Here is a 27,478-nt window from a genome sequence, read left to right as displayed (position 1 = left end):
GAAATCAAGGAAGATGTAGAATAGATCATTATTAGTTGGGAGAAGGTAAGCAAACAGATAAAATGTACTCGGAGTTAGACTGACTGGTCGGAGAACAGGCAAGAGGGGAGGGATGGAGAGAAAGGGAAAGCAAGGGTAATTTGAAGTTAGAGAAGTGAATGTTCATACCGCTGGCCCAAGCGAAATATGAGGTGCTGTTCCTCCAATTTGTGCTGGGCCTCACTCTGACTCTGTGCCGCTGAGTTACTCCAGCATTTTGTGTCTCTGCGGTGTAAAGCAGCACCTGCAGTCACCGCCTCCAGTGAATGGGGGCAGGCGGGGGGGGGGGTTGTTGTCCGGCACTTGCCCCCACGATGAATGAATGGGGGCAGGTGGGAGGGGGGGGTGTGTTACACGGCTGTCGCCTCCACAGTGTATTGGGGGCAGGTGAGGAGGGGGGCACATGGCAGTTGCCTCATCCACAGTGAATGGGGGGAGTCGCCTGCACAGTGATGGGGGGAGCAGGCGAGGGGAGTACACGGTGGTTGCCTCATCCACAGTGAATGGGAGCAGGCGGGTGGGGGGGGGGGGGGGGGGGGGTTACACAGCAGTCTCCTGCACAGTGAGTGGGGGGCAGTCTCCTCATCCACAGTGAGTGGGGGGCAGTCTCCTCATCCACAGTGATGGGGGCAGTCTCCTGCAGTGATGGGGGGCAGTCTCCTCATCCACAGTGATGGGGGACAGAGGGGGGTGGAGGGGAGTGGGGGGCAGTCTCCTCATCCACAGTGATGGGGGACAGGCAGGTGGGGGAGGGGGGTGGGGGGGCAGTCTCCTGCACAGTGATGGGGGGCAATCTCCTCATCCACAGTGATGGGGGGCAGTCTCCTGCACAGTGATGGGGCCAGGCGGGGGGGCGTTACACGGCGGCGGCCGGTGATTGGCCGCTGGAGTCGCTACACTGCGCTGTAGCGGGGGGCGGGCGCGGCTGTGATTGGCCGGGGGTGGCAGGAAGTGGATACATTGTAGCGGGGGGCGCGCGTGCGCGTGTGAGTTTCTCCCGCCACCGCGTTGTGTTTCATTGAACAAAACAGCAGAGAGCAACAAGGACCATCCCCATCACCGCCACCATCACCATCCCCGCCGGGGCAGTGTCACTGTCACTGTCACTGCTCCTGGTCCTTGTATGTTCCCTTGCACGATCACAGCGCCATGCTCCCCGCAGTCCGGCTGGCCTCGGCGCTCCTCTTGGTGGCCCGGCTCATCTGGGGCAATGATGACTCCGACTGGGTGAAACTCCCCAACAAATGTGAAGGTTTGTCACCCACTCCTTGGACCATTGAAGGGTTTCACCTGTTGCGCACCGAGGTGAACGCAGGCCGTCAAGTTCTGTTTGTGTTCACGTTGTAGCTGCTACTCATCAGAGGTGTGCTGCTCTTCATCGGCAATCTTGCTATTTATTTAGAAATGAATAGTGTATTGTTGCTTTCCTCGTGAAACTCGCCAGGAGTTTCCTGCAGTTGTAAAGGGCCTTGGTGAGGCCGCACCTGGAGTACTGTGAATAAGGGGTTGGACACGTTAGAGGCAGGAAACATGTTCCCAATGTACGGGGAGAAGGCAGGAATGGGGTACTGATTGAGAATGATCAAATATTGTGGACAGTGAGGACATGAAACATACGTTGAAATAATATCAAACTAAGTTCTAATTATTTTATTCAGAGCTACAGATAAAACACCATTTAAATGTATATATGTGCTGTGTTACCAAAAAAGAGGAACTGCTTATTGAGAGATTAGAATGGTGGCTGATCCACTTGATGATATTGCTGTTGGAGACTTTTATGAGAGAAATCATTTTGTCCATCAAAATAAAGTCTGAAATAAACATGATGCAAAATGTACAAAACCATTTGTGTTGGGAGAAAATGCGTTAGTTAGTAACTTTGACAGTGGACTAGGCCCATTGTAGGGTGATGATATGTGCTTGTTACGACTTAGAGTCATAGAGTGATACAGTGTGGAAACAGGCCCTTCGGCCCAACTCTCCCACACTGGCCAACAATGTCCCAGCTACCCTAGTCCCACTTGCCTGCGCCTGGTCCATATCCCTCCAAACCTGTCCTATCCATGTACCTGTCCAACTGTTTCTTAAACGATGGGATAGTCCCAGCCTCAAATGTCTCTTTTGGCTGCTTGTTCCATACATACTGTGTGAAAAAGTTACCCCTCAGATTCCTATTAAATCTTATCCCCTTCACCTTGAACCTATGTCCTCTGGTCCTCGATTCCCCTACTCTGGGTAAGAGACTTTGGGCATCTACCCAATCTATTCCGCTCATGATTTTGTACACCTCTATAAGATCTCCCCTCATCCTCCTGCGCTCCATGGAATAGAGACCCAGCCTGCTCAACCTCTCCCTATAGCTCACACCCTCTATCCTGGCAGCATCCTCGTAAATCTGTTAAAAACTTTTACATTACTCCTTCAGGTACTGGGTTGTCCGGTTAGAAAATTCTGCCACACTCTTGGGTTCAAAAGGTCTCTGTTTTGGGAAGAATAGAATAAAATAATTAGAATAATAGGTTTGATATTATTTCAACCTAAGTTTCATGTCCCACATATTTGATATTCTTGCTATTGAGGGCGTGCAGCGTAGGTTTACTAGGTTAATTCCCGGTATGGCGGGACTGTCATATGTTGAAAGACTGGAGCGACTAGGCTTGTATACACTGGAATTTAGAAGGATGAGAGGGGGTCTTATCGACACATATAAGATTATTAAGGGGTTGGACACGTTAGAGGCAGGAAACATGTTCGCAATGTTGGAGTCCAGAACCAGGGGCCACAGTTTAAGAATAAGGGGTAGGCCATTTAGAACGGAGATGAGGAAAAACTTTTTCAGTCAGAGAGTTGTGAATCTGTGGAATTCTCAACATCAGAAGGCAGTGGAGGCCAATTCTCTGAATGCAATCAAGAGAGAGCTAGATAGAGCTCTTAAGGATAGCGGAGGAGTCAGGGGGTATGGGGAGAAGGCAGGAATGGGGTACTGATTGAGAATGATCAGCCATGATCACATTGAATGGTGGTGCTGGCTCGAAGGGCTGAATGGCCTACTCCTGCACCTATTGTCTATTGGTCTATCCAAATTATATATTTTTTTATGTGTGCTAAGATCTGCTCTTTTCTTGATTAGTACAGGTGTTGGAGGTTATGGGGAGAAGGCAGGAGAATGGGGTTGAGAGGAAAAGATAGATCAGCCATGATTGAATGGCAGAGTAGACTTGATGGGCAGAGTGTTGTAATTCTGCGCCTATAATTTATGAACTTTTGGAGCTTCTGGCTATGGTTTTTGTGAGGTAATTTGAAAATTGGCTTGCAAAATGGCGGCGCTGCCCTAGCAGCTGCGGCTACACCTGCGGTCCATTTGTCTTGTGTTTTTGTTGGTTTTGTTTGTCTTAATTGTAGTTGTGATGTGGTGTTTTTGTGTTTGTGTACTATGTGTGTATGTGGGGGGGAGGGGGAAACTGTAACATTGTAAATATGTGTCCCTTCCGAACGGAGACCCGACCTTTGTTTTCTGGGCCGTGTCTCCGTTCCTGCTGCGGCCTACCATCGGCCCAACTCCTGGAGCTGGCGGCCTCCAGGGCTCTGGTTCGCAGAGCCCGCGGATCGGACTGACCACCACCGGAGCCGGCCGTCTTCGGAGGCTGCGGGAGCGGCTGCGACTCGCCTTAGGCTCGGGCCGCGTGGATGCCGACATCGGGAGCTCCGGCAGCGGCAGCGGGTTCGCCCGCCCCGGATCGCGGGGCTTGGGTCGCGGACATTTCACCGTCCGGCGCGGCCTAAGATATGCCGCGGGATATTTCTCTGCTGGGCGGGGGCTTCAATGTCGGGAGCCACGACCGCCCCGACGTGCAGCAACAGCGGCAGCAGCGTGTTCGCCCGCCCCGGATCGGACTTATCATCGGCGGAGCCGGCCGTCTTCGGAGGCTGCGGGAGCGGCTGCGACGCGACGCGCCTTGGGCTTGGCCCGCTGTGGACCGTCCGGTGCGGCCTGCAACCACAACAACCTGACTGCGGGCGAGGACAGCAGGAGAAGGGAAAGACATTGTGGCCTTCCATCACAGTGAGGAGAGGACTGGAGGAGACTCACTGTGATGGATGTTTCTTTGATGGATGTTTCTTTTTTTGTGTGTTTTTGGGGTTGGGTAATTTTAATGCCTATTTAATGCTTTTATTGTTGGACTGTGTTTTGGGGGTTTTGGGGTTGTGTAATTTGAATGCATATTTAATGCTTTTATTGTTGGACTGTGGGTGACCGAATTTCGTCCAATATTGGATGACAAATAAAGCTATCTATCTATCTATCTATCTATATCGATTGGAAGGATTTCGCTCCATTTCATCATTGGTCTTTTAACTTTCCCCATTCATTTGATCCAGTGTTACTGAGAAATGAAGCATTATTGAAAGAATGATTGCTCCAAATCAGCCAGTAGCAAAGTAAACCGTTTCTGCTCAAATACATTATCATTTCATGGAAAGAATACCTTCCATTTATAACAATGTTGTTGTATGTTGAGGAACCATGAACTAGAGTGAGACCACCAATCCAGTGTGAAATCTGATCCAGAAGGGGTTAACTATTTAGACTTTAGAGATACAGTGTGGAAGCAGGTCCTTCAGCCCACTGAGTCCGCGCTGATCGCACTATCCTATACACAAGGGACAATTTGCAATTTTACAAGCCAAGTAACCTACTAACCTGTATTTCTTGGAGTGTGGGAGGAAACTGGAACACTCAGGAAAAATCTACATGCTCACAGGGAGAATGTACAAACTCAACATAGACAGCTCCCATAGTCAGGATCGAACCTGGGTCTCTGGTGCTGTAAGGCAGCAACTCCACCTTTGCACCACTATTCCGCTCTCCTGCACCATTGCCGGCTGACTCCTCCAGTGCCATAGTGAGGCCCACCGGAAATTGGAGGAACAGCATCTCATATTTCGCCTGGGCAGCTTGCAGCCCAGTGGTATGAACATTGACATCTCCAACTTTAGATAGTTCCTCTGTCCCTCTCCCCTCCTCCTTCCCAGATCTCCCTCTATCTTCCTGTCTCCACCTATATCCTTCATTTGTCCCACCCCCCTGACATCAGTCTGAAGAAGGGTCTCGACCCGAAACATCGCCCATTCCTTCTCTCCCGAGATGCTGCCTGACCTGCTGAGTTACTCCAGCTTTTTGTGAATAAATACCTTCGACTTATTTATAGTGTCAGAATCAAATTAATACCATTAATCAGATGTTTCCAGGGACTTGTCTCTCCCTGCCTATATTCTCTTGTAGCTTTTGTCCAAATCATGTAGCTTCAACTTCCTATTATTTCCTCAACTGACCATTTCTGATATCTTTGATTCCTTGTTGTTAAAAATATATGTGCTCCTCTGAAAAGGACGCGGAGTGCTGGAGTGACTCAGCGGGTCAAACAGCATCTCTGGGATGCTGAGGAGGTGCTCTGGGACACCCAGGCATGCCGTCTAACCACTAAGCTTAGTTTAGTTTAGAGATACAGCATGGAAATCGCCGACCAGTGACCCCCACACACTAACACTATCCTACACACACTAGGGACAATTTACAAATATACAAAGCCAACTAACGTACAAACCTGGACATCTTTGGAGTGTTGGAGGAAACCGGAGATCCCGGTGAAAACCCACGCAGGTCACGGGCAGAAGTACAGAGAGCGCCCGTAGTCAGGATGGAACCCGGGTCTCTGGCGCTGTAAGGCAGCAACTCGACCGCTGCATCATTGTTACTCCAGCACTTTGTGTCCTTTTGTATATGCCAGCATCTGCAGTTCCTTGTTTCTACATTCTGCTCTGCTGTGTGGTTATTTCACTTCAATTCTCGTTATTTTTGATGTGACTGTGATGTGAATTGTAGACTCTCACCACAACTGTTGGCTTGATTCATGCCAGTGAAATAGCCATGCTACGTTGTAGTTGGAAATGGACACAGTCCTTTTTGCTGTTTATTTGCACACTTATCAATTTATTGATAATATTTACTAAATGGTATTTAGTAGAACGTGGAAAGAAACCGTTCGGCCGACTGAATCCACACCATCCATCGTGCTTTGTTATTCTACTTTTGCATCCACTCGCTCCCTGCACACAGGCCAATTTACAGAAGCCAATTAACCTCCAGTTCTGAGGTCTTTACACTGGCTTCCAGTCTGTGAAAGAATTGATTTCAAAATACTGATTTATACTGATTTATAAAGCACTGAATGGTTTTGGGCCAAAACACATTTCTGATGTTCTGCCATATTACGAACCCTCCAGACCTCTCAGGTCGGCTGGGACAGTTCTGCTTTCTGACCCCAGGGTCAGAACTAAACATGGAGAAGCAGTGTTTAGTTTTAATGCACCACGTATATGGAACAAGCTCCCAGAAAACCGCAGGTCCACTTCTTTTAAATTGAGGCTGAAGACTTTTCTGTTTGGAACTGCCTTTTATTAAATCAAATAATTCATTATTCAAATAATTATTCATTTCTTATCCTGCACTGTAACTTTTATTCTTGTATTTTATACCTGTCTTATTTTAGTTTAGCTTGTTTTTATTTTTTATTCTCTTTAATGACTGTTTTTTGTAAATTGCTTTTAACTGCTCTTTAATGTTTTATGTGAAGCAATTTGAAAGCACGATCCCTCATGTGTTTGGGATTTTGGAGAAAACTGGAGCACCCACACTGTCACAGGGTAAACATGCAAACTCCACACAGACAGCACCCGAGGTCAGGATCACACCCGCTTCTCTGGTGCTGTGAGGCAGCGGCTTTAGCAGCTGATTTAGCACAGATCTGTGCCAATTTAGCACAGATTGCAGCTGTTTCATGTTGCCTCTTTTTGATTTACCTAACTGAATGTAAATGTGTTGTGAAATCAATTTGTTCCCCTTTCTGCAGAAATGTGGAAGTGAGAGACCAATTTCAAACAGTCAAAACTTCCATCGCTGATATTTCCCACTTGCTTATTTTAGAGTCCTGCAGCACAGAAACCCAGCCCAACTTGCCCATGCCGACCAAGGTTTGCCCCATCTACTAGGGTTGCCAACTTTCTCACTCCCAAAAAAGGGACAACGTGATATCACCGCCCCCACACCCAACGTGACCTCACCCAGTCAGCGGCCACGTGCTCCTGCTCCACCAACGGCTGCTGCCCAGGCCGGGAGGCGGGTTGCTATGCATCCTCCATTAGGCGGAGCCCGGGCCTACAGCGGCCCCAGGCCTACAGTGTCTGGGCCTACATCGGCCCCCGGGCCTACACTGTCCGGGCCTACACTGTCCGGCCCTACAGCGTCCGGGCCTACACTGTCCGGGCCTACACTGTCTGGGCCTACAGCGTCCAGGCCTAATACAGGACAAGGGTGGTCCTGTATGGGACAAACGAATTTAGCACAATTTGCGGGAAGTCCTGGCTAATACGGGACAGTTGGCAACCTTACCATCTACACTAGTCCCACCTGCCTGCATTTGGCCCATATCACCCTAAACTTTCCCTATCCATGTACCAATCCAATTTTTTTTTTAATGTTGTTATCGTACTTGCCTCAACTACCTCCACTGGCAGCTCATTGTGCATTTACCCTTTATTCCCTTCATGAATGTACACACCTGTATACACCTCATGAATGTATACATTATGGGGGACCCCTACCACCCCAGCAACGGACTGTTCCAGCTGCTACGGTCAGGCAAACGCCTCCGCTGTCACGCTGTGAAAACGGAGAGGATGAGACAGAGTTTCTTCCCACAGGCCATCAGGACTGTTAACTCTTATATCACCAGGGACTAATTTACTGTATTAATTTATTTTAATTTATTTTTTTGTGTTGTGTCTTTTTAAAAAATTGTTCTATTCTGTTTTGTAGTTTAGCACAATCCGTACGCATTGCCACTTTCATTTCACTGCACATCTTGTATGTGTATGTGACAAATAAAGTAGACTTGACTTGACTCTAAAGTAGACTTGACTCTTCATCCTCTTGCTCCAAGGAGTATAGTCTTGCTCAGCCTCTCAAATCCTGGCAACATCCTCGTAAATGTTTCTGCACTCTTTCCAACTTAACAACATCTTTCCTACAGCAAAGTTACCAAAACTGAACCCCATACTCCAAATGCAGCCTCACCAACGTCTTGACAACTGTAACATAACAGCCCAACTTGTATACTCGATACCCTGACTTATGAAGGGGCTATATGTCCTGTGAATGTCTTACCCCTGTTTGACTTTCCAAAATGCCACACCTCATTTATCCACACCTCCATTGGCCATCCCTCAGCCAACATGCCCAAATGATCAAGATCCTGCTTTAAATTTTGATAATCGTCTTCGCTATCTACAATACCACCCACTTTAGTGATATCTGCAAACTTGCTACTGATGCCTCAACATTCTCATCCAGATTGCTGATATAAACCACAAACAACAATGGGTCGAGCACAGATCCCTGGGGCACACCACCAGTCACACGCCTCCAGTCCGAAAAACCACCTTCCACCATCACCCTCTGCTTCCTTCCATAAAGCCGATTCTCTATCCAGTTGGCTAGCTCTCAATGGACTCGATGCAATCTAACCTTCTAGAGCAGGCTACCATGCAGAACCTTATCAAATGCCTTGCTGAAATCCATATAGACAACGTCTATGGCTTACTACAGATGATATCACTAATGTACAGTTCCCAGGCTTTTCCTGGCAGCCCTTGTTAAATAGAGGCACAACATTAGCAACACTCCAATCTTCCGGCACTTCACTGGTGTCTAATGATGATTCATATATCTCAGCCAGGGCGCCTGCAATTTTTCACTACCTTTCCACCATGTTCTCAGATACATGTGAAGAGGTTCGGGAGATTTATCTACCTGTCATATGTCCCAGATAGACATTGTTCCAGTGAAATGTACGTCTTGGGTCATTCAGCACTTCCTCGATTGTAATACGGACCGTTCTCAAACGCTGACTGTCCTCAAACATTATCTATTCCTTTTCTCCAGAGATGCTGTCTGACCCTCTGAGTTACTCCAGCTTTTTCTGTCTATCTTCGGTCCTCAAGATATTTCCATTAACTGTCCCAAGTTCTCCAATCTTTATATCTTTCTCCATGATTAAAACATAGGAGAAATACTAATTGAGCTCATAAGTCACGAGATAGGAGTAGAATCAGGCCATTCGGCCCATCAAGTCTACTCTGCCATTCAATCATTGCTGATCGATCTCTCCCTCCTTACCCCATTCTCCTGTCTTCACCCCATAACCTATGACACCCGTACTAATCAAGAAATGATTGAGGACTTTGCCCATCTACGGCTCCACAAACATGACTGCTTTGATTTCTGAGGGGCACTAATCTCTCTCCAGTCTGAAGAAGGGTCTCGACCCGAAACGTCACCCATTCCTTCTCTCCCGAGATGCTGCCTGACCTGCTGAGTTACTCCAGCATTTTGTGAATAACTCTCTCCAGTTACTCTCTTCCCCTTAATGTACTTACAAAATCTCTTTGGAATTTCCTTAATATTATCCACCACACCTATCTCTTGCCCCACCCCACCCCCCTTTTTTGCCCTCTTGATTTCATCTATTTTTGTCAAAAAACATTGTTTAATTTTATCTTCTGTTCACCTTTACCCATTCCTTCCCTTTCTCTGTATCTTAAAACTTATTTTACTGATATTTTGCTGCAGTTCTGAGAGATTATCAATCTAGTTTAGTTTATTTAGAGATACAGCGCGGAAACAGGCCCTTCGGCCCACCGAGTCCGCACCGACTAACAACCCCCGCACACTAACACTATTCTACACACACGAGGGACAATTTACATTTATACTAAATAACCTACAAACCTGTACGTCTTTGGAGTGTGGGAGGAAACTGAAGATCACTCAGAAAACCCACGCAGGTCACGGGGAGAACGTACAAACTCTGTACAGACAGCGCCCATAGTCAGGATCGAACCCGGGTCTCTGGCGCTGTGAGGTAGTAACTCGACCGCAGCGCCACTGTGCTGCCATGCATGGCACATAGTTGTTTGTCTTGTTCTACAGATTGTAGCTGAGCAGTTCCTGTATTTTCAGTTTTATTACTGGTGTTTACAATGAAATTAGTCTGCTAACAGTTCACAGGGAGAAGATTTGAGTATAGGAGCAAGGAGGTCCTACTGCAATTGTACAGGGCCCAGGTGAGACCGCACCTGGAGTATTGCGTGCAGTTTTGGTCTCCTAATTTGAGGAAGGACATCCTTGCTATTGAGGGAGTGCAGCGTAGGTTCACGAGGTCAATCCCCGGGATGGCGGGACTGACGTATGATGAAAGAACGGGTTTGTATTCACTGGGCTTGTATTCACTGGAATTTAGAGGGATGAGAGGGGATCTTACAGAAACATACAAAATTCTTAAGGGATTGGACAGGCTAGATGCAGGAAAAATGTTCCCCATTTTGGCGGAGTCCAGAACCAGAGTTCAAGCATAAGGGGTAGGCCATTTAGGACTGAGATGAGGAAAAACTTTTTCAGCCAGAGAGTTGTGAATATGTGGAATTCTCTGCCACAGAAGGCATGGAGGCCAATTCACTGGATGTATTCAAGAGAGAGTTAGATTTAGCTCTTAGTGCTAACAGAATCAAGGGATATGGGGAGAAAGCAGGAACAGGGTACTGATTCTGGATGATCAGCTGGCTCAGACGGCCGAATGGCCGACTCCTGCACCTATTTTTTGTTTCTATTTTTACTCAAAAAGGTTGGATTTGTAGCTTAAATTCTAAATTATCTGTCTTACTGATGTGTAAGAAAATAACTGCAGATGCTGGTACAAATCAAAGGTATTTATTCACAAATTGCTGGAGTAACTCAGCAGGTCAGACAGCATCTCAGGAGAGAAGGAATGAGTGACGTTTCGGGTCGAGACCCTTCTTCAGACTGAAGAAGGGTCTCGACCCGAAACGTCACCCATTCCTTCTCTCCTGAGATGCTGCCAGACCTGCTGAGTTACTCCAGCATTTTGTGAATAAATGTCTTACTGATGTGGTCGGTGTAATAATTAAAGATTTTAAACTGGTGAATTAAATGAAAATCAAATAAAGGATTTGAGGTCTGCTTTTAACTTTTTAACCAAAATATCTGGAACCTAGATGTCTGGAAAAAGGAAGAGTGGTTGTATCGGCTCTAATGACCCTCGTTCTGAACGCAACCATTCACGAGACTAGATTGCTAATTTTGCATTACTGCAAAAGAACATTGCAGCAACACCTTCAAAAGGAAGGGTTTCAGGTGTGCCACCACATTGGCCTGCAGGTGGAGCCACTGCCTCACGGCGCCAGACACCCAGGTTCGATCCTGACCTCGGGAGCTGCCTGTGTGGAGTTTGCACGTTCTCCCTGTGACCAGATGGGTTTCTTCTGGGTGCTCCGATTTCCTCTCACATCCCAAAGATGTGCGGTTTGTAGGTTAATTGGCTTGGCATAAATGTCAAATTGGCCCTAATGTGTGTAGGGTTGCGATAATGTGCGGGGATGGCTGGTCGGTGCGGACTCGGTGGGCAGAAGGGCCCGTTTCCACGCCGTATAAACTAAACTAAACTTAAAAATAAGGGGAGAAGAGGTGTGTAATTCAAAGGTAGACACAAAATGCTGGAGTCACTCAGCGGGACAGGCAGCATCTCTGGAGAGAAGGAATGGGTGACGTTTCGGGTCGAGACCCTTCTTCAGACCGATCTGAATTTGAGTGTGTAATTTGAAGTCAGGGGAAGGGATATTGTTGGAAGTGGGAAGGGGAAGGGGAAGGGGGGCAGGATAGTGGGGAATGGGCGTGCACCTAGTGGGGCACAGGGAAAAGAGGAAGATAGAGATGTTGGGAGGGGGTGCTTGTTGGTTAGTTACCTCATGATTGGAAGATTCAATGTTTACACCATTGGGTTGTGATCTACCTATGAGGTGCTGTTCCTCCAGTTTGCACGTGGTCTCGCTTTCAGGCTTAGCATAGAACGATGCAAGTTAATTGACAGGCTTTTAATAAATTCCCATCATGTATCATTTCAATAAGTGATTATCAAATATCATTCTCCTCTGAAATGTTGAGGTGCCTGTTTTAGTTAATCTTTTCTGCATTGCTATTTTTCCAAATATGTCACTTTAGTTTAGTTTGGAGATACAGCGCGGAAACAGGCCCTTCTGCCTGCCGAGACCGCGCCGCCCAGCGATCCCCGCACACCAACACTATCCCGCACACACTAGGGGCAACTTACAATTTTACCGAAGCCAATTAACCTACAAACCTGTGCATCTTTGGAGTGTGGGAGGAAACCAGAGATCCCGGAGGAAACCCACGCAGGTTACTGGGAGAACGTACAAACTCCGTACAGACAGCACCCGCGGTCAGGATCAAACCCGGGTCCCTGGCGTTGCAAGGCAGCAGTTCTACCACTGCGCCACCGTGTCGTCCTCTTGACTCAAGAGCTTGCCTCATGAGTGTCTGCAGATTGTCTGTAGAGAGGATTAATCTCCCCAGGTATCAGTAAACGCGGAGATCTTTCGCTGCGCCAACCTTGTAATCTAATGTGCAATGAATGTATATAATATCGTTTAACAAACGGATAATGTTGGGCACTTCGCAATTTGCAACTCAGATTATTGAGACAAAAAATAGAAAGCATTCCTTCACTGGCTTAATACTTATTCTTCCTTTGCATCTTGTCCTATTTCTTACTGGGTTTTTGTTTGTTCCTTAGTTTGCAAGTATCTTGCTGTGGAATTGAAATCGGCATTTGATGAAACAGGAAAAAAGAATGAGGTGATTAACACCAAATACAGCTTTATGGAAGGAAAGGGGACAAGGATTAAATACAGGCACTCGTAAGCACATTTACTTCTTTTTGACACCGTGCTGACATTGAAACGTTTTAAAATCTCTGTTTGTCCAAATGCACGGTGGTGAAACCAAATGCAGCAGGTTAATCTGTTTAGAAATCTCTTCAAAAGGCATGAGGAATCCCTGTTAGCAAATTCTTCCCAACAAAGAGGTGACTGTTTGATATAAATGGTTGAGTTCTTGTCCTTTTGATTTTGGTTAAGTTTATATTTGAAGGCTGGGAGAGATAGGTTGAATAGAACATAGAACAGTACAGCACAAGAACAGGCCCTTCGGCCCACAATCCTTGCTGCACATCATGCCTCACTTATCTACCTGCATATAAACCCATATCCCACCCCACTGCATATCCAGAGGTCTACCCAAAGGGTCTTTTAAATGCCACCATTGTATCTGTCTCAATCACTAGCCCTGGTAGCGTGTTCCAGGCAAATTAACCCAATGTTTAGTTCTTAGCCCAAATCTTGTATTAGCACAATCTTGTTCAGTTTAGTTTAGTTTTGAGGTACAGCGCGGAAGCAGGCCCATCGAGTCCAGACACCGACCAGGGATCCCCCCACATAGAAACATACAAAATAGGTGCAGGAGGAGGCCATTTGGCCCTTCGAGCCAGCACCACCATTCATTGTGATCGTGGCTGATCATCCACAATCAGTAACTCGTGCCTGCCTTCTTCCCATATCCCTTGATTCCGCTAGCCCCTAGAGCTCTATCCAACACTAACACTATCCTACACACACGGGACAATTTACATTTATACCAAGCCAATTAACCTGCAAACCTGAACGTCTTTGGAGTGTGGGAGGAAACCGAAGATCTCGGAGAAAACCCACGCAGGTCACGGGGAGAACGTACAAACTCCGTACAGACAGCACCCATAGTCAGGATCGAACCCGAGTCTCCGGCGCTGTAAGGCAGTAGAACCACCGTTGCGCCACCGTGCCACCCATGTGTTGTCAGTTTGTGTCGTGTTTGTTCGATGTGCCTGAGATTGATTGATCTTGCTGTAGAAACTAATTCTGGGGACAGAAACATTCTGAAACTTTGATCAACATTCCTTTGCATTCATGAGCAGAAAGTTCACCTGCTCTCAGTCAATAGTCTTGATGGTGAACAGAGAGACGAACAATCTTGCAGCAGCTTTTGACCAGTGGGTGGATTGAGCTGGGCCGTTGCGGTATTCATATGCAAGTTGGTTCAATGCTTCACGATTGTCAGAGTAACATGAGAGGAACAGCAGCAAATGAAGTACCCGTGTAGGTGGAGAAAAGGCCATTGGTGGCTTCATAAACTACATCAGTTTCTTTGTGGCTTCAACAGGGCAGATCACCTTGACCATATTAACAAAACAACCTAACAATTGGGTATTTTGCTGTGAAAATACTGTTTCTAAATACTAAATACGCTTTAGGGCGGTCACGGTGGCGCAGCGGTAGAGTTGCTGCTTTACAGCGAATGCAGCGCCGGAGACCCGGGTTCCATCCCGACTACGGGTGCTATCTGTACGGAGTTTGTACGTTCTCCCCGTGACCTGCGTGGGTTTTCTCCGAGATCTTTGGATTCCTCCCACACGCCAAAGAGATACAGGTTTGTAGGTAAATTGGCATGGTAAATGTAAAACTTGTCCCTAGTGGGTGTAGGATAGTGTTAGTGTGCGGGGATCGCTGGTCGGTGCGGATCCGGTGGGCCGAAAGGGCCTGTTTCCACGCTGTATCTCTAAACTAAACTAAATAAACACAAAATAATTAGTTTAGAACAAGCCCTTCACCCGTGCCGACCACCGATCCCCACACACTAACACTTTTCTACACACACTAGGGACAATTTACAACTATCCCAAACCAGTTAACCTACAAACCTGTACGGCTTTGGAGAATGGAAAGAAACCGAAGATCCTGGAGAAAACCCAGGCGATCATAGGAAAAACGTACCGACTCCGTTCACACAGTCAGGATGGAACCCGGGTCTCTGGCGTGGTTGGGCAGCAACTCTACCACTGCGCCGCAAATGCCCACAAATGTAATGTGGTGTTGAGTAATATTAAGCCCGTTGCCAGAAATATGATCAAGAATGCATTCTGACAAAAAGTTTTGAATGTTAACTGAAGACTCCTTTTTTTCCCTCTCGCCAGTGATATTCGATTGATCGAAGTCACTGAAAATATTTGCAATCGGCTGCTGGAGTACAACCTTCACAAGGAGCGGATCGGCAGCAACCGCTTTGCCAAGGTAAGGACCGACGAGCTGCCTAGCGGTGGAGGGGAGGCAAGCCGTTCTGGTGTGGGTTCTGGGAAGCATCTTGATAGACAATAGACAATAGGTGGAGGAGTAGGCCATTCAGCCCTTCGAGCCAGCACCACCATTCAATGAAGGCGGTGCACTTGCTGGTGGGCGATGTTTGGATCCACACACAATAGACAATAGACAATAGGTGCAGGAGGAGGCCATTCGGCCCTTCGAGCCAGCACCGCCATTCAATGTGATCATGGCTGATCATTCTCAATCAGTACTCCGTTCCTGCCTTCTCCCCATACCCCCTGACTCCGCTATCCTTAAGAGCTCTATCTAGCTCTCTCTTGAATGCATTCAGAGAATTGGCCTCCACTGCCTTCTGAGGCAGAGAATTCCACAGATTCACAACTCTGACTGAAAAGGTTTTTCCTCATCTCAGTTCTAAATGGCCTACCCCTTATTCTTAAACTGTGGCCCCTGGTTCTGGACTCCCCCAACATTGGGAACATGTTTCCTGCCTCTAACGTGTCCAACCCCTTAATAATCTTAAACATAAAGAGCATTGATTGTCCAAAATGGTGGCTCGCATCTCTCCCCTTTATTATTCTTGGGCCGAGTGACCAGAGCACACTGGGTGTGGAATTGTGTCAACTTGTGTTGAATATGCTGCCCTCAGTAGGCTTTCTGGCCAAGTAACAAACAACGCCGTATATATCTAAGTTAGGATAGTGCGTGCCTTGGTAATCTACATGTTTAGGAAGTAATATTAAAGTAAATGTTATCGGGCAACACGGTGGCACGGTGGCGGTCCTACAGCGCCAGAGACCCGTGTTCGATCCTGACTTAAGGGTGCTGTCTGCACGGAGTTTGTACGTTCTGCCTGTGACCGCGTGGGTTTCCTCTGGTTTTCTCCAACACTTCAAAGACGTGCAGGTTTGTGGGTTGTGTAGGAAAGAAATGCAGATGCTGGTTTAAAAATCAAAGACGCAAAATGCTGGAGTAACTCAGCGGGTCAGGCAGCATCTCTGGAGAGAAGGAATGGGTGACGTTTCAGGTCGAGACCCGAAACGTCACCATTCCTTCTCTCCCGAGATGCTGCCTGACCCGCTGAGTTACTCCAGCATTTTGTGTCTACCTCAGGTTTGTAGGTTAATTGGCTTCGGTTAAAAATTGTAAATACTCCCTGGTGTGTTAGGATAGTGCTAGTCTATGGGGATCACTGGTCGGCATGGTCTCGATGGGCCGAAGAGCCTGTTTCCGCGCTGTATCCCTGAACTAAATGCAGCAAATCGCTCCAGTGTATTGTGCAGAGAGTTCATACTATAAACTCTTTCTAAATACTTTATCTCAACTACAGATTTACAAATCAAGGTTTGTTTTTAGGACCACTGTGTGTTCATCCTTTAACATGAAAAACTAGACAAACAATGGGAAGTAATGACCTGCCAATTCTTCATGACATTTGGAGAAAATCCATTTTCATTTTGAACATCATTAAATCACAAGTCTGCATCTCAATATATTGTTTACTGAACAGCTTACGTTTACTGACAGCAGTTTTATGGGCTCTAACAATATCTAGTTTAGTTTAGAGATACAGCGCGGAAACAGGCCCTTCGGCCCACCGAGTCCACACCGACCTGCGATCCCCGCACATTAACAGTAGGCACACGGGGGGACAATTTACATTTCTACCAAGCCAAGTAACTTGCAAGCCATGTACGTCTTTGGATGTGGGAGGAAACCGAAGATCTCGGAGAAAACCCACGCAGGTCACGGGGAGAACGTACAAACTCCGTACAGACAGCACCCGTAGTCAGGATCGAACCCGGGTCTCCGGCGCTGCATTCGCTGTAAGACAGCAACTCTACCACTTTGCCAAGAATATTATTGATATGACAAAGGATCCTCTCTCCATGAACTTTATCAGATCACTGCGTAAGAAACTTGGCTTCATGCATTCTCAAATGTAATTAATTTTTAACTCATCCTCCTACCGCCAGTGTAATGATAATGCATATGACTCAATTTCCGTTTCGTCAGACTGAATGGACAGAGAGTTACAAGCACCAAAAGTCCAGATTTTATATACTAGAGACCATTAAGTTAGGGAAGCCCAATAAACAGCTCCGTGATATTAGGAGATGGTGCTTCTGAAAAAAGAGGGATTAGTTCAAAATTTAAAACTGAGGTGAGAAGACATTTTTTCACCCAGAGAGTTGTGAATTTTCTGGAATTATCTGCCACAGAAGGCAGTGGAGGCCAAATCACTGGATGAATTTAAAAGAGAGTTAGATAGAGCTCTAGGGGTCAGTGGAATCTAGGGATATGGGGAGAAGGCAGGCACGGGTTACTGATTGTGGATGATCAGCCATGATCACAATGAATGGCGGTGCTGGCTTGAAGGGCCAATTGGCCTCCTCCTGCACCTATTTTCTATGTTTTTCTATGAGTGAGACACCATAAAGAAACTGGCAAAGCAGAGGCCATACTGGAATGTATCTATGTTGGAATCATTGTAAATGGCATTGTTCTGTACAAGCCATGAACGTTTACTTTTGTTTTCACCCAGGGAATGAGCGAGACTTTCCAAACTCTCCATGGTCTTGTCCACAAAGGTGTCAAAGTGGTGATGGACATCCCGTATGAGTTGTGGAATGAGACGTCTGCCGAGGTCTCAGACATGAAGAAACAGGTAGGTGTGGAACACCTGAACTGCAGCCTGGGGCACACAGGACCAGTGCACACGCTGATAATCACAGCATGGTGCAGGATCATGTGGAGAGGATGATTCCACTAGTGGGAGAGTCCAGGACTAGAGGCCATAGCTGCAGAATTAAAGGACATTCAGGAAGGAGATGAGGAGAGAGTTTTCAAGAGAGAGTTACATTTAGCTCTTTGGGCTAAGGGAATCAAGGGGTATGGGGGAAAAAGCCGGAACGGGGTACTGGTTGTGGATGATCAGCCATGATCATATTGAATGGTGATGCTGGCTCGAAGGGCCGAATGGCCTCCTCCTGCATCTGTTTTCTATGTTTCTATGAATTTCTTTAGTCAGAGGGTGGTGAATCTGTGGAATGTTTTGCCACAGAGGGCTGTGGAGGCAAAGTCAGTGGATATTTTTTTAAGACAGAGATAGATAGATTCTTGTTTAGTACGGGTGTCAGGGGTTACGGGGAGAAGGCAGGAGAATGGGGTTAGGAGGGAGAGATAGACCAGTCATGATTGAATGGCGGAGTGGACTTGATGGGCAGAATGGCCTAATTCTGCTCTTATCATTTATGACCTTACGATCACTGAATTCTCAATGATTTGCCGAGTTCAGGGGTAGACTTTTTATTTGGGCACAACGGTTACAGAGCAAAGCATTAAAATATCGGCAGAGCTTAAAAACTGAACATATCAGAACTAACAAAACAAAATAACTATGGAGTTGCAATGACAAGACTAAAGACTGAACATAACTGGGAGACAAATACAGTGGACATTCAACTGACAGCTTTCACACAGAACACACAGACTATTGTCCCATTGTTTTATAAAGTAAAGCAATAAATCAGGTGATTATATTTTTCCACTTGTCTTGATTGTTTCATTGAAAGCGCAGTGGACCACTGAGGCAAGGACCATTCCACCTCTGGGCTTCCTGAGCTGATTATAGTTGAGGAAGATCTCAATTTGAAATTCTTCATCCTGAGTTGCACATAGAGTCAGAGAGTGATTCAGCATGGAATAGGCCCTTCAGCCCAACTTGCCCACACCGGCCAACAATGTCCCAGCTACACTCGTCTCACCTGCTTGCGTTTGGTCCATATCCCTCCAAACCTGTCCTATCCATGTACCTGTCCAACTGCTTCATAAACATTGGGATAGTCCCAGCCTCAGCTACCTCCTCTGGCAGCTTGTTCCATACACCCACCACCCTTTGTGTGAAAACATTACCCCTCAGATTCCTATTAAACCTTTTTCCCTTCACCTTATATCTATGTCCTCCGGTCCTCGATTCACCTACTCTGGCCAAGAGACTCTGTGTGTCTACCCGATCTATTCCTCACATGATTTCATACGCTAAATCATCAGGCCATAAGTGATAGGAGCAGAATTAGGCCATTCAGCCCATCAAGTCTACTCCGTCATTCAATCATGGCTGATCTATCTCTCTCTCCTGACCCCAGTCTCTTGCCTTCTCATAACCCGACACCCGTACTAAACAAGAATCCATCAATGATTTGGTCTATTGCCTGCAGTTTGATATCTCCACTCTTCTACTCTCACCCCTATTGTTTGATTGTTTCATTGGCAGCCATGTCTTCTGTTGCCAAGGCTTAGGATTTCCTGCCCTAAATGTCAGCGTCTCTCTGGCCCTTTATCACTGCTTCCTCTTTAAACCCGACCTCTTTGGGGTTGCCAAGCAAGGCCTGAGCTCAAATCATCAACACATCTTGTTTGATAACCCTCATGAGAAACAGTCCATTCTATGTCCAGGTGGACTATGCAGGAAGGAACTGCAGATACTGGTTCCGCTCGCTTATAGAATTAATTGTGTTTGTAATACATTATATCATTTATGACTTTTTATATTGTTGTACTCGCAGTGTTATTGAGTTATAAATAAATATTTGAATTCCTTCTATCCAGAGATGCTGCCTGTCCCGCTGAGTTACTCCAGCATTTTGTGTTTATCTTCGGTGTAAAGCAGCATCTGCAGTTCCTTCCTACACAGTATTTGAGGTGTGTTGCTCTTGAGGCCTGACCAGCTGTCCAGGCCAGTCATGTGCACAAGGTATCACGGGGACTTCCCACAGAGCTGAGCGGACTGTTGCCAGTCTGTAGACACAAAATGCTGGAGTAACTCAGCGGGACAGGCAGCATCTCTGGAGAGAAGGAATGGGAGACGTTTCGGGTCGAGACCATTCTTCACGCTCAGTATATCACAACCCTGAGCCTAGCACCTCATCTGAGCAGACATGCCCCTGTCTCCAGGCCACACAACACTGGCCCACTCAATCAACAATCAAACAACAAACAACAATCAAACAGTTACCAGATTAATATGTCATCAACTTTATCTACAATACACTCTACCCCCCCCCCGCATTGACCAGCGTTCACGGAAGGCCTCCAGAGTCAAGATTCAAGATTCAATTTATTGTCACGTGTACCAATTAAGGTACAGTGAAATTTGAGTTACCATACAGCCACACTAGGTAAAAAGCAACAAGACACACAGCCACATAAAATAAAAATTTGTAACATAAACATCCACCCCGATGTTAAAGTCCACAGGCCCCGCGGTTGGAGCTCTCCACAGTCGATCCTCGGCAAAGGATCGCAGCTCCTGATGTCAAAGTCCGCGCTGGCCCACGGGTTGGAGCGCCGGGCCGGTCTCCAGGAAAGGCCGGCAACTCCTCAATGTTAGGCCGCAGTGGGCGCGGAGATACGATACGGAACAAATCACACCTCCGTCGAGGTAATAGATTGAAGAAAATGTTTCCCCCAATCCCCCCCCCCCCCCCCCAACGCACATAAACCTAACCAAGGAACATTAAAACATCCTTTGATCACATACTTAAAATAATACAAACAGAATAAAGGACAGACAGACGGTTGGCGAGGCAGCCAGTGCTGGTGGCGCCACCCAGTGGACACCGCGTGCTCCCTCTCCAGGGACCGTGCAGGCACAGGCCGAGTGAACACTTGCTGCAGTTTGGGGTACGGGGTGTGTTTGGGATCCGAAGCTGTGATATTCAGGCTGGAGGATCGAGAGTTCTATAACGCACCAGTAGGGGGGGTTGCGAAAGGGAGTCGCGTTCACACTATTTTGTTTTAAGCAGAGTGCCTGATGGGACCTGTTGAACTAAATCTGTGCTGTTTTTAACGCCACAGTGCGATGTGATGGTAGAAATGTATGAGGATGCCATTGAGGACTGGTATAGAAACCACCAGGAGGAAGATCTCACCAAATTCCTCTGTGAACAGCACGTGCTAAAGCCCCACGAGACAGGTACAAGCCTTGAACTCTCATTCTGATGGACATGCACTTGGTTACGTTGGTTTTTGCAGTGTATTCACAGAGCAATGTCCGGAAGGAATGCACATTATTAGCTCTGTAAAAGTAAAAATCACTCCTTCCCCCTCCTCTTGCACTCTCTCTCACTTATGAGCATTCACTTTCTCAACCTCACTCTCTCCCGTTTCCTCCCCCCTCTGCCTCTCCCGTCCCCTCTGCCTCTCCCTTCCCCTCCCCCTCTGAGTGTGTGTATGTCTCTGTCTCTCTCTCTCTCTCTCTTTTTTTCAAATATCCATCCATTTGTTCCAGTCTCCTTCATTTTGCTGATTTATTTTTTCTCAACATACTGACTGTTTTTTTTTGCCACCGTGCTGTTGGCCAGTGCATTACAAACACTGACCTCTCAACGTGCTGTTGGCCAGTGCATTACAAACACTGACCTCTCAACGTGCTGTTGGCCAGTGCATTACAAACCCTGACCTCTCAACGTGCAAAGTAAATCTCCATGACTTCTCTGATTCTTTTGCCAGCCGTCTTTAATCTGACCATTGTCTGCTGGGAAACAATTATCTTTTACTTGCTCTGTCTAAATAATTTGTGTTTAATCATTTCCAGCAAGTCACTTCTTTGAGCTCTGTACACCAAGGTGAAGGAGCCAGATTCTCCATTACTCTCCCCCTCATCCTGGAAACTATTCCTGTGAGCTCCTCGGCACCTTCCACAAGGTATCTTGCAACAAGTGCAGCCAGGTCTTGGGCTCAATATTCCAGGTTAGGTAACCAATTATTACTTGTATAGACATAAGGAACCGCACTTGCTGGTTAACCAAAGTGCTCTTGTAGGACTTTGTGATGGTGGATGTCAGATAGGGTTGTCAACTATCCTGTATTAGCTGGGACATCCCGTATATTGGGCTAAATTGGTAGATCCAGACAGTGTAGGCCCGGACAGTGTATGCCCGGACAGTGTAGGCCCGGACAGTGTAGGCCCGGACACTGTAGGCCCGGACACTGTAGGCCCGGACACTGTAGGCCCGGACACTGTAGGCCCGGACACTGTAGGCCCGGACACTGTAGGCCCGGACACTGTAGGCCCGGACACTGTAGGCCCGGACACTGTAGGCCCGGACACTGTAGGCCCGGACACTGTAGGCCCGGACACTGTAGGCCCGGACACTGTAGGCCCGGACACTGTAGGCCCGGACACTGTAGGCCCGGTCACTGTAGGCCCGGTCACTGTAGGCCCGGTCACTGTAGGCCCGGTCACTGTAGGCCCGGTCACTGTAGGCCCGGTCACTGTAGGCCCGGTCACTGTAGGCCCGGTCACTGTAGGCCCGGTCACTGTAGGCCCGGTCACTGTAGGCCCGGTCACTGTAGGCCCGGTCACTGTAGGCCCGGTCACTGTAGGCCCGGTCACTGTAGGCCCGGTCACTGTAGGCCCGGTCACTGTAGGCCCGGTCACTGTAGGCCCGGTCACTGTAGGCCCGGTCACTGTAGGCCCGGTCACTGTAGGCCCGGTCACTGTAGGCCCGGTCACTGTAGGCCCGGTCACTGTAGGCCCGGTCACTGTAGGCCCGGTCACTGTAGGCCCGGTCACTGTAGGCCCGGTCACTGTAGGCCCGGTCACTGTAGGCCCGGTCACTGTAGGCCCGGTCACTGTAGGCCCGGTCACTGTAGGCCCGGCCACTGTAGGCCCGGCCACTGTAGGCCCGGCCACTGTAGGCCCGGCCACTGTAGGCCCGGCCACTGTAGGCCCGGCCACTGTAGGCCCGGCCACTGTAGGCCCGGCCACTGTAGGCCCGGCCACTGTAGGCCCGGCCACTGTAGGCCCGGCCACTGTAGGCCCGGCCACTGTAGGCCCGGCCACTGTAGGCCCGGCCACTGTAGGCCCGGCCACTGTAGGCCCGGCCACTGTAGGCCCGGCCACTGTAGGCCCGGCCACTGTAGGCCCGGCCACTGTAGGCCCGGCCACTGTAGGCCCGGCCACTGTAGGCCCGGCCACTGTAGGCCCGGCCACTGTAGGCCCGGCCACTGTAGGCCCGGCCACTGTAGGCCCGGTCACTGTACGCCCGGTGGCCCGGGCGCCGCCTAATGGAGGTTGCGTAGCAACCCGCCTCCCGGCCCGGGTGGCCGCCATTGGTGGAGCGGGAGCACGTGGCTGCTAGCTGGGTGAGGTCACGCGGGGCGGTGACGTCACCTTGTCCCTTATTCGGGAGTGAGATAGTTGGCACCCCTAATGTCAGAGCCACCGGTAGTCTTTGAAGCACATGCTACCTGGTTCCTCTTTGCAACAGAATGATAGTGGATAGACACAAAAAGCTGGAGTAATTCAGTGGGTCAGACAGCATCTCTGAAGAAAAGGAATAGATGCTCTGAAGAAGGGCCTTGTCCAGAAACATCACCTATTCCTTCTCTCCAGAGATGCTGCCTGCCCCGCTGAGTAACTCCAGCTTTTTGTGTCTATCTTCGGTTTAAACCAGCATCTGCAGTTCCTTCCTACACAGAATGACAGTGGACTTCTTAAAGCAGGTGGCAACTGCAGATTGCTCCAGTGAGAAGTTAAAGATGTCTGTGAATACTCGTGTTAGCTGAAGACATGGCTGGGGACTTTATCCCAGTCCAGGGGTTAACTCTCAGAAACACAGATCTGATAAATGCAATGGTGGCTGTGGATACAGTTGCTCTCAGAAGGCTGGTGATAAGTTTCACCGACCTTCTGTTCAAAATAAGTATCAAATGTACACAGCTTGTTGGGGGGGGGGGGTGGGAGGGGGGTGTGCTGTTACCACTGATACTCCCTGACGTAGCTTTTAAACCGTTTTTGAGCCCTGCCAGAACCGACAGGTGTTCATGTGGTTAATCGGGGACTCTAGTTGGTTTGCAATTGTCTCTTGGTAATATTTAATATCAGAAAAAGCTTACAGATTCCCTTCCCTGAAAGACATTAGTGAGCCAGGTGGATTTTACAACAATCCGTTATTTTCACAGTTACTTTTTTTTATATAGAAAGATTTTAGATTTAGAGATACAGCGCGGAAACAGGCCCTTTGGCCCACCGAGTCCGCGTCACCCAGCGATCCCCGCACATTAACACTATCCTACACACACTAGGGACAATTTTTACATTTGCCCAGCCAATTAACCTACATACCTGTACGTCTTTGGAGTGTGGGAGGAAACCGAAGATCTCGGAGAAAACCCACACAGGTCACGGGGAGAACGTACAAACTCCGTACAGACGGCGCCCGTAGTCGGGATCGAACCTGAGTCTCCGGCGCTGCATTCGCTGTAAGGCAGCAACTCTACCACTGCGCCACCGTGCCGCCCCGTGATATTGGGAATCCATGCATCTCGATCCAAGGGCCAGGGCTCTGGCTCCCAGCGCAACAACCTAACCGCCATGCCGCTGGAAACCATACCACGCTGGGATTTTTGCAACATCCTTAAATTTTTATGTGTAGGAAGGAACTGCAGATGCTGGTATTAACTGAAGTTAGACACATAAAACTGGAGTAACTCAGCGAGTCAGACAGGTTACTTGAAGTTAGAGTTCAAGGTGTGGACTCTTGTACATCGGCGAGACCAAACGTAGACTGGGTGATTGTTTAGTGGAACACCTTCGCTCAGTCCGCCTTGACCTACCTGATCTCCCACACTGACCTTTCTATCCTGGGCCTCCTGCACTGTCAGAGTGAGGCCAAATGCAAATTGGAGGAACAGCATCTCATATTTAGCTTGGGTAGCTTACACCCCAGCGGTACCGGCGGTACGGTAGCGCAGCGGTAGAGTTGCTGCTTTACAGCGAATGCAGCGCCGGAGACTCAGGTTCGATCCTGACTACGGGTGCTGCACTGTAAGGAGTTTGTACGTTCTCCCCGTGACCTGCGTGGGTTTTCTCCGAGATCTTCGGTTTCCTCCCACACTCCAAAGACGTACAGGTATGTAGGTTAATTGGCTGGGTAAATGTAAAAATTGTCCCTAGTGGGTGTAGGATAGTGTTAATGTACGGGGATCACTGGGCGGCACGGACTTGGTGGGCCGAAAAGGCCTGTTTCCAGCTGTATATATATGATATGATATGATATGACGTTTGATTTCTCTAACTTCAAGTAACCACACTTCATCCCCCCTCTGTTTGTCCTTCCCCCAGCAAGCCATTGTACCAGGTTCAAAATCGCCTTGTTGAGTCTCATTGTCTGTAACTTGTTTTCACCTAGCCCACAGCTAACAATAGCCTGATTCCTTTATAATTGTTACTTTTTTGCATATATTTTTATTAATTTGTTCTATATCTCTCTCTATCACCATCTATATCTCTCGTTTCCCTCTCCCCTGACTCTCAGTCTGAAGAAGGGTCTCGACCTGAAACGTCACCCATTCCTTTTCTCCAGAGATGCTGTCTGACCCACTGAGTTACTCCAGCATTTTGTGTCTATCCCTAAATTTCTTTTGTTTGGACACATTGTTTGAAATTATCTGATAGAGTCTTAGTGAAAATACATGAGCAGAATAATTGGGCGACAACTCAATGCGTTCTTACTGTAGACCAATGAATGCAGTTTAGCAGCACCTGTTAAAGACAACCAGAAATAATGCACTCATTTGATTCTGTTTCAGAATGTTTGAAGGAAGAATGGTCGAGCCAGAAGGGAGACCCTGCAGCAGTCGATGTGGACAAGAAGAAAAGAAAGAAAAAGAAAGATAAAGGCAAAGCAGAGGACAAAAAGAAAGGGAAGAAAGGAAAGAAGAAAAAGAGACGAGAAGGGGAGAGTGAACGAGTAGTGGATAAAGAGATGTTATCAGACAATGAGCAAACACAGCCTCCTTCCCACAGATCTGATGAACTGTAAAGACTGCAGGACTTGGGAGAAAGCACTTGCTTAGAGGAGTGTGTTCAAGAGCTTCATTGGTTTTTAAAAAAACATTGACCTGAACGGTATGGACCATTCTCTTAATGTGTATTTAAATGAATCCGGTTCTGTCAGCCAGTGGTCACTTTTCCAACCGTGAGCCTGTTTTGTACTTTGTGCTCCACAATAATCCTACATTTTCCATCTTTTCTCTGGTGTGGCATGCACATAGAATTAACTTTAAATACTATTTTGTGACTGGATTTGATATCATTTTTGTGTGTTTCATTGAGCCAATATTAGAAACCCGAGTATCTTTATTGCATTTTATTTCATCAATGTGGATGTGATTTCATAATTAGTTGAGTGATTTTCAGCTTGCAGTTCTATCCCGTAATGGGGCATTTGGGGCATGTTATGGTACTGCTGTCTTTGAATACCAAGCTTTAAGGGAATTTTGTTCTACCGCAGAATGTCTTCAATAAAGAACCTGGGATAACGTCTAAATCAGGAAGATGGAATCAGTTTTATCTTTTCAACGTTAATGTTTTCTACTGTGGGCAACCCGAAGCAATAGACGTTCCAAAATGTGGAAGAAAAATGTTTTAAAAACAGTTCAATAAGCACATTGAAATTTATTTATTTATGTCCAGTGAACTAATGTAAGTGAAAATAGCTCCACTGTGTTTGAATTTTCATTTCCGGGGAAATACATGAGAGAGCAGAATCTGACTACTTTCAAGAGATCAGTAAAAATTATTGATTCTTTGTAATAAAGGTAGAATTCACCATTAAATCAATCAATCAATTCACTTCTCGCCTTCTTGCACCCCAATAAATTTTCACTTGCATCACTGAAAAATAATTTTAATTCTGGATGGATGACGAATGCAAAGGATTGTTTCGGGCATGGAAGTGACAATTTGAAGATAATAAATAAGTGTAGACACAAAATGCTGGAGTAACTCAGCGGGTCAGGCAGCATCTCTGGAGAGAAGGAATCAGTCTGAAGAAGGGTCTCGACCCGAAACGTCACCCATTCCTTCTCTCCTGAGATGCTGCCTGACCCGCTGAGTTACTCCAGCATTTTGTGTCTACCTTCGATTTAAACCAGCATCTGCAGTTTTCTTTCCTAATAAATAAGTGTGTACATTTTACAATGTTGTCAGTTACTTGGATTTTAAAAAAAGTATTCTGCCCTTGAATTGAAAGCAATTTTGCAGAACTCAGCAGGAATACTCAGCATGTAGTTGTATAGTTTTTAAAGCAAAAGCATAATTTCACGGCAATAACATTGGCTTTTGGTGGCCATGTAAATCAATAATCAGTTTCAGCACATGGTTTGTGAATTTGTCCACATTGCCAGAGACAGACAATCATGCACAGAGGGTTAAAATAGCCTCCATCAATCATGTGGTGAAATAAAGATCCCTAGATTTGCTGTAGTCAGATATGCATTGGAGGCAGTCGCCTGGAATCTA

The 27,478-nt window shown here is 47.3% G+C and overlaps 1 protein-coding gene across 1 annotated transcript; it reads left to right on the top strand.

Moving 5' to 3' along the window:
- The first annotated feature begins 1,013 nt into the window (after positions 1-1,013).
- Positions 1,014-27,009, top strand: cnpy3 (canopy FGF signaling regulator 3). The gene is made up of 6 exons (XM_078411882.1): positions 1,014-1,291; positions 12,768-12,891; positions 15,039-15,135; positions 17,711-17,833; positions 21,025-21,142; positions 25,765-27,009. The coding sequence occupies exons 1-6, from the start codon at positions 1,189-1,191 to the stop codon at positions 25,995-25,997; spliced, it is 798 nt and encodes a 265-aa protein (XP_078268008.1). The 5' UTR covers positions 1,014-1,188; the 3' UTR covers positions 25,998-27,009.
- The last annotated feature ends 469 nt before the right edge of the window (positions 27,010-27,478 follow it).

This window comes from Rhinoraja longicauda, chromosome 15, assembly GCF_053455715.1.
Source record: "Rhinoraja longicauda isolate Sanriku21f chromosome 15, sRhiLon1.1, whole genome shotgun sequence".
Lineage (NCBI taxonomy): Eukaryota > Metazoa > Chordata > Chondrichthyes > Rajiformes > Arhynchobatidae > Rhinoraja > Rhinoraja longicauda.
Note: the sequence above shows the minus strand (reverse complement) of the source record. Positions and strands in the feature narration are given on the sequence as shown.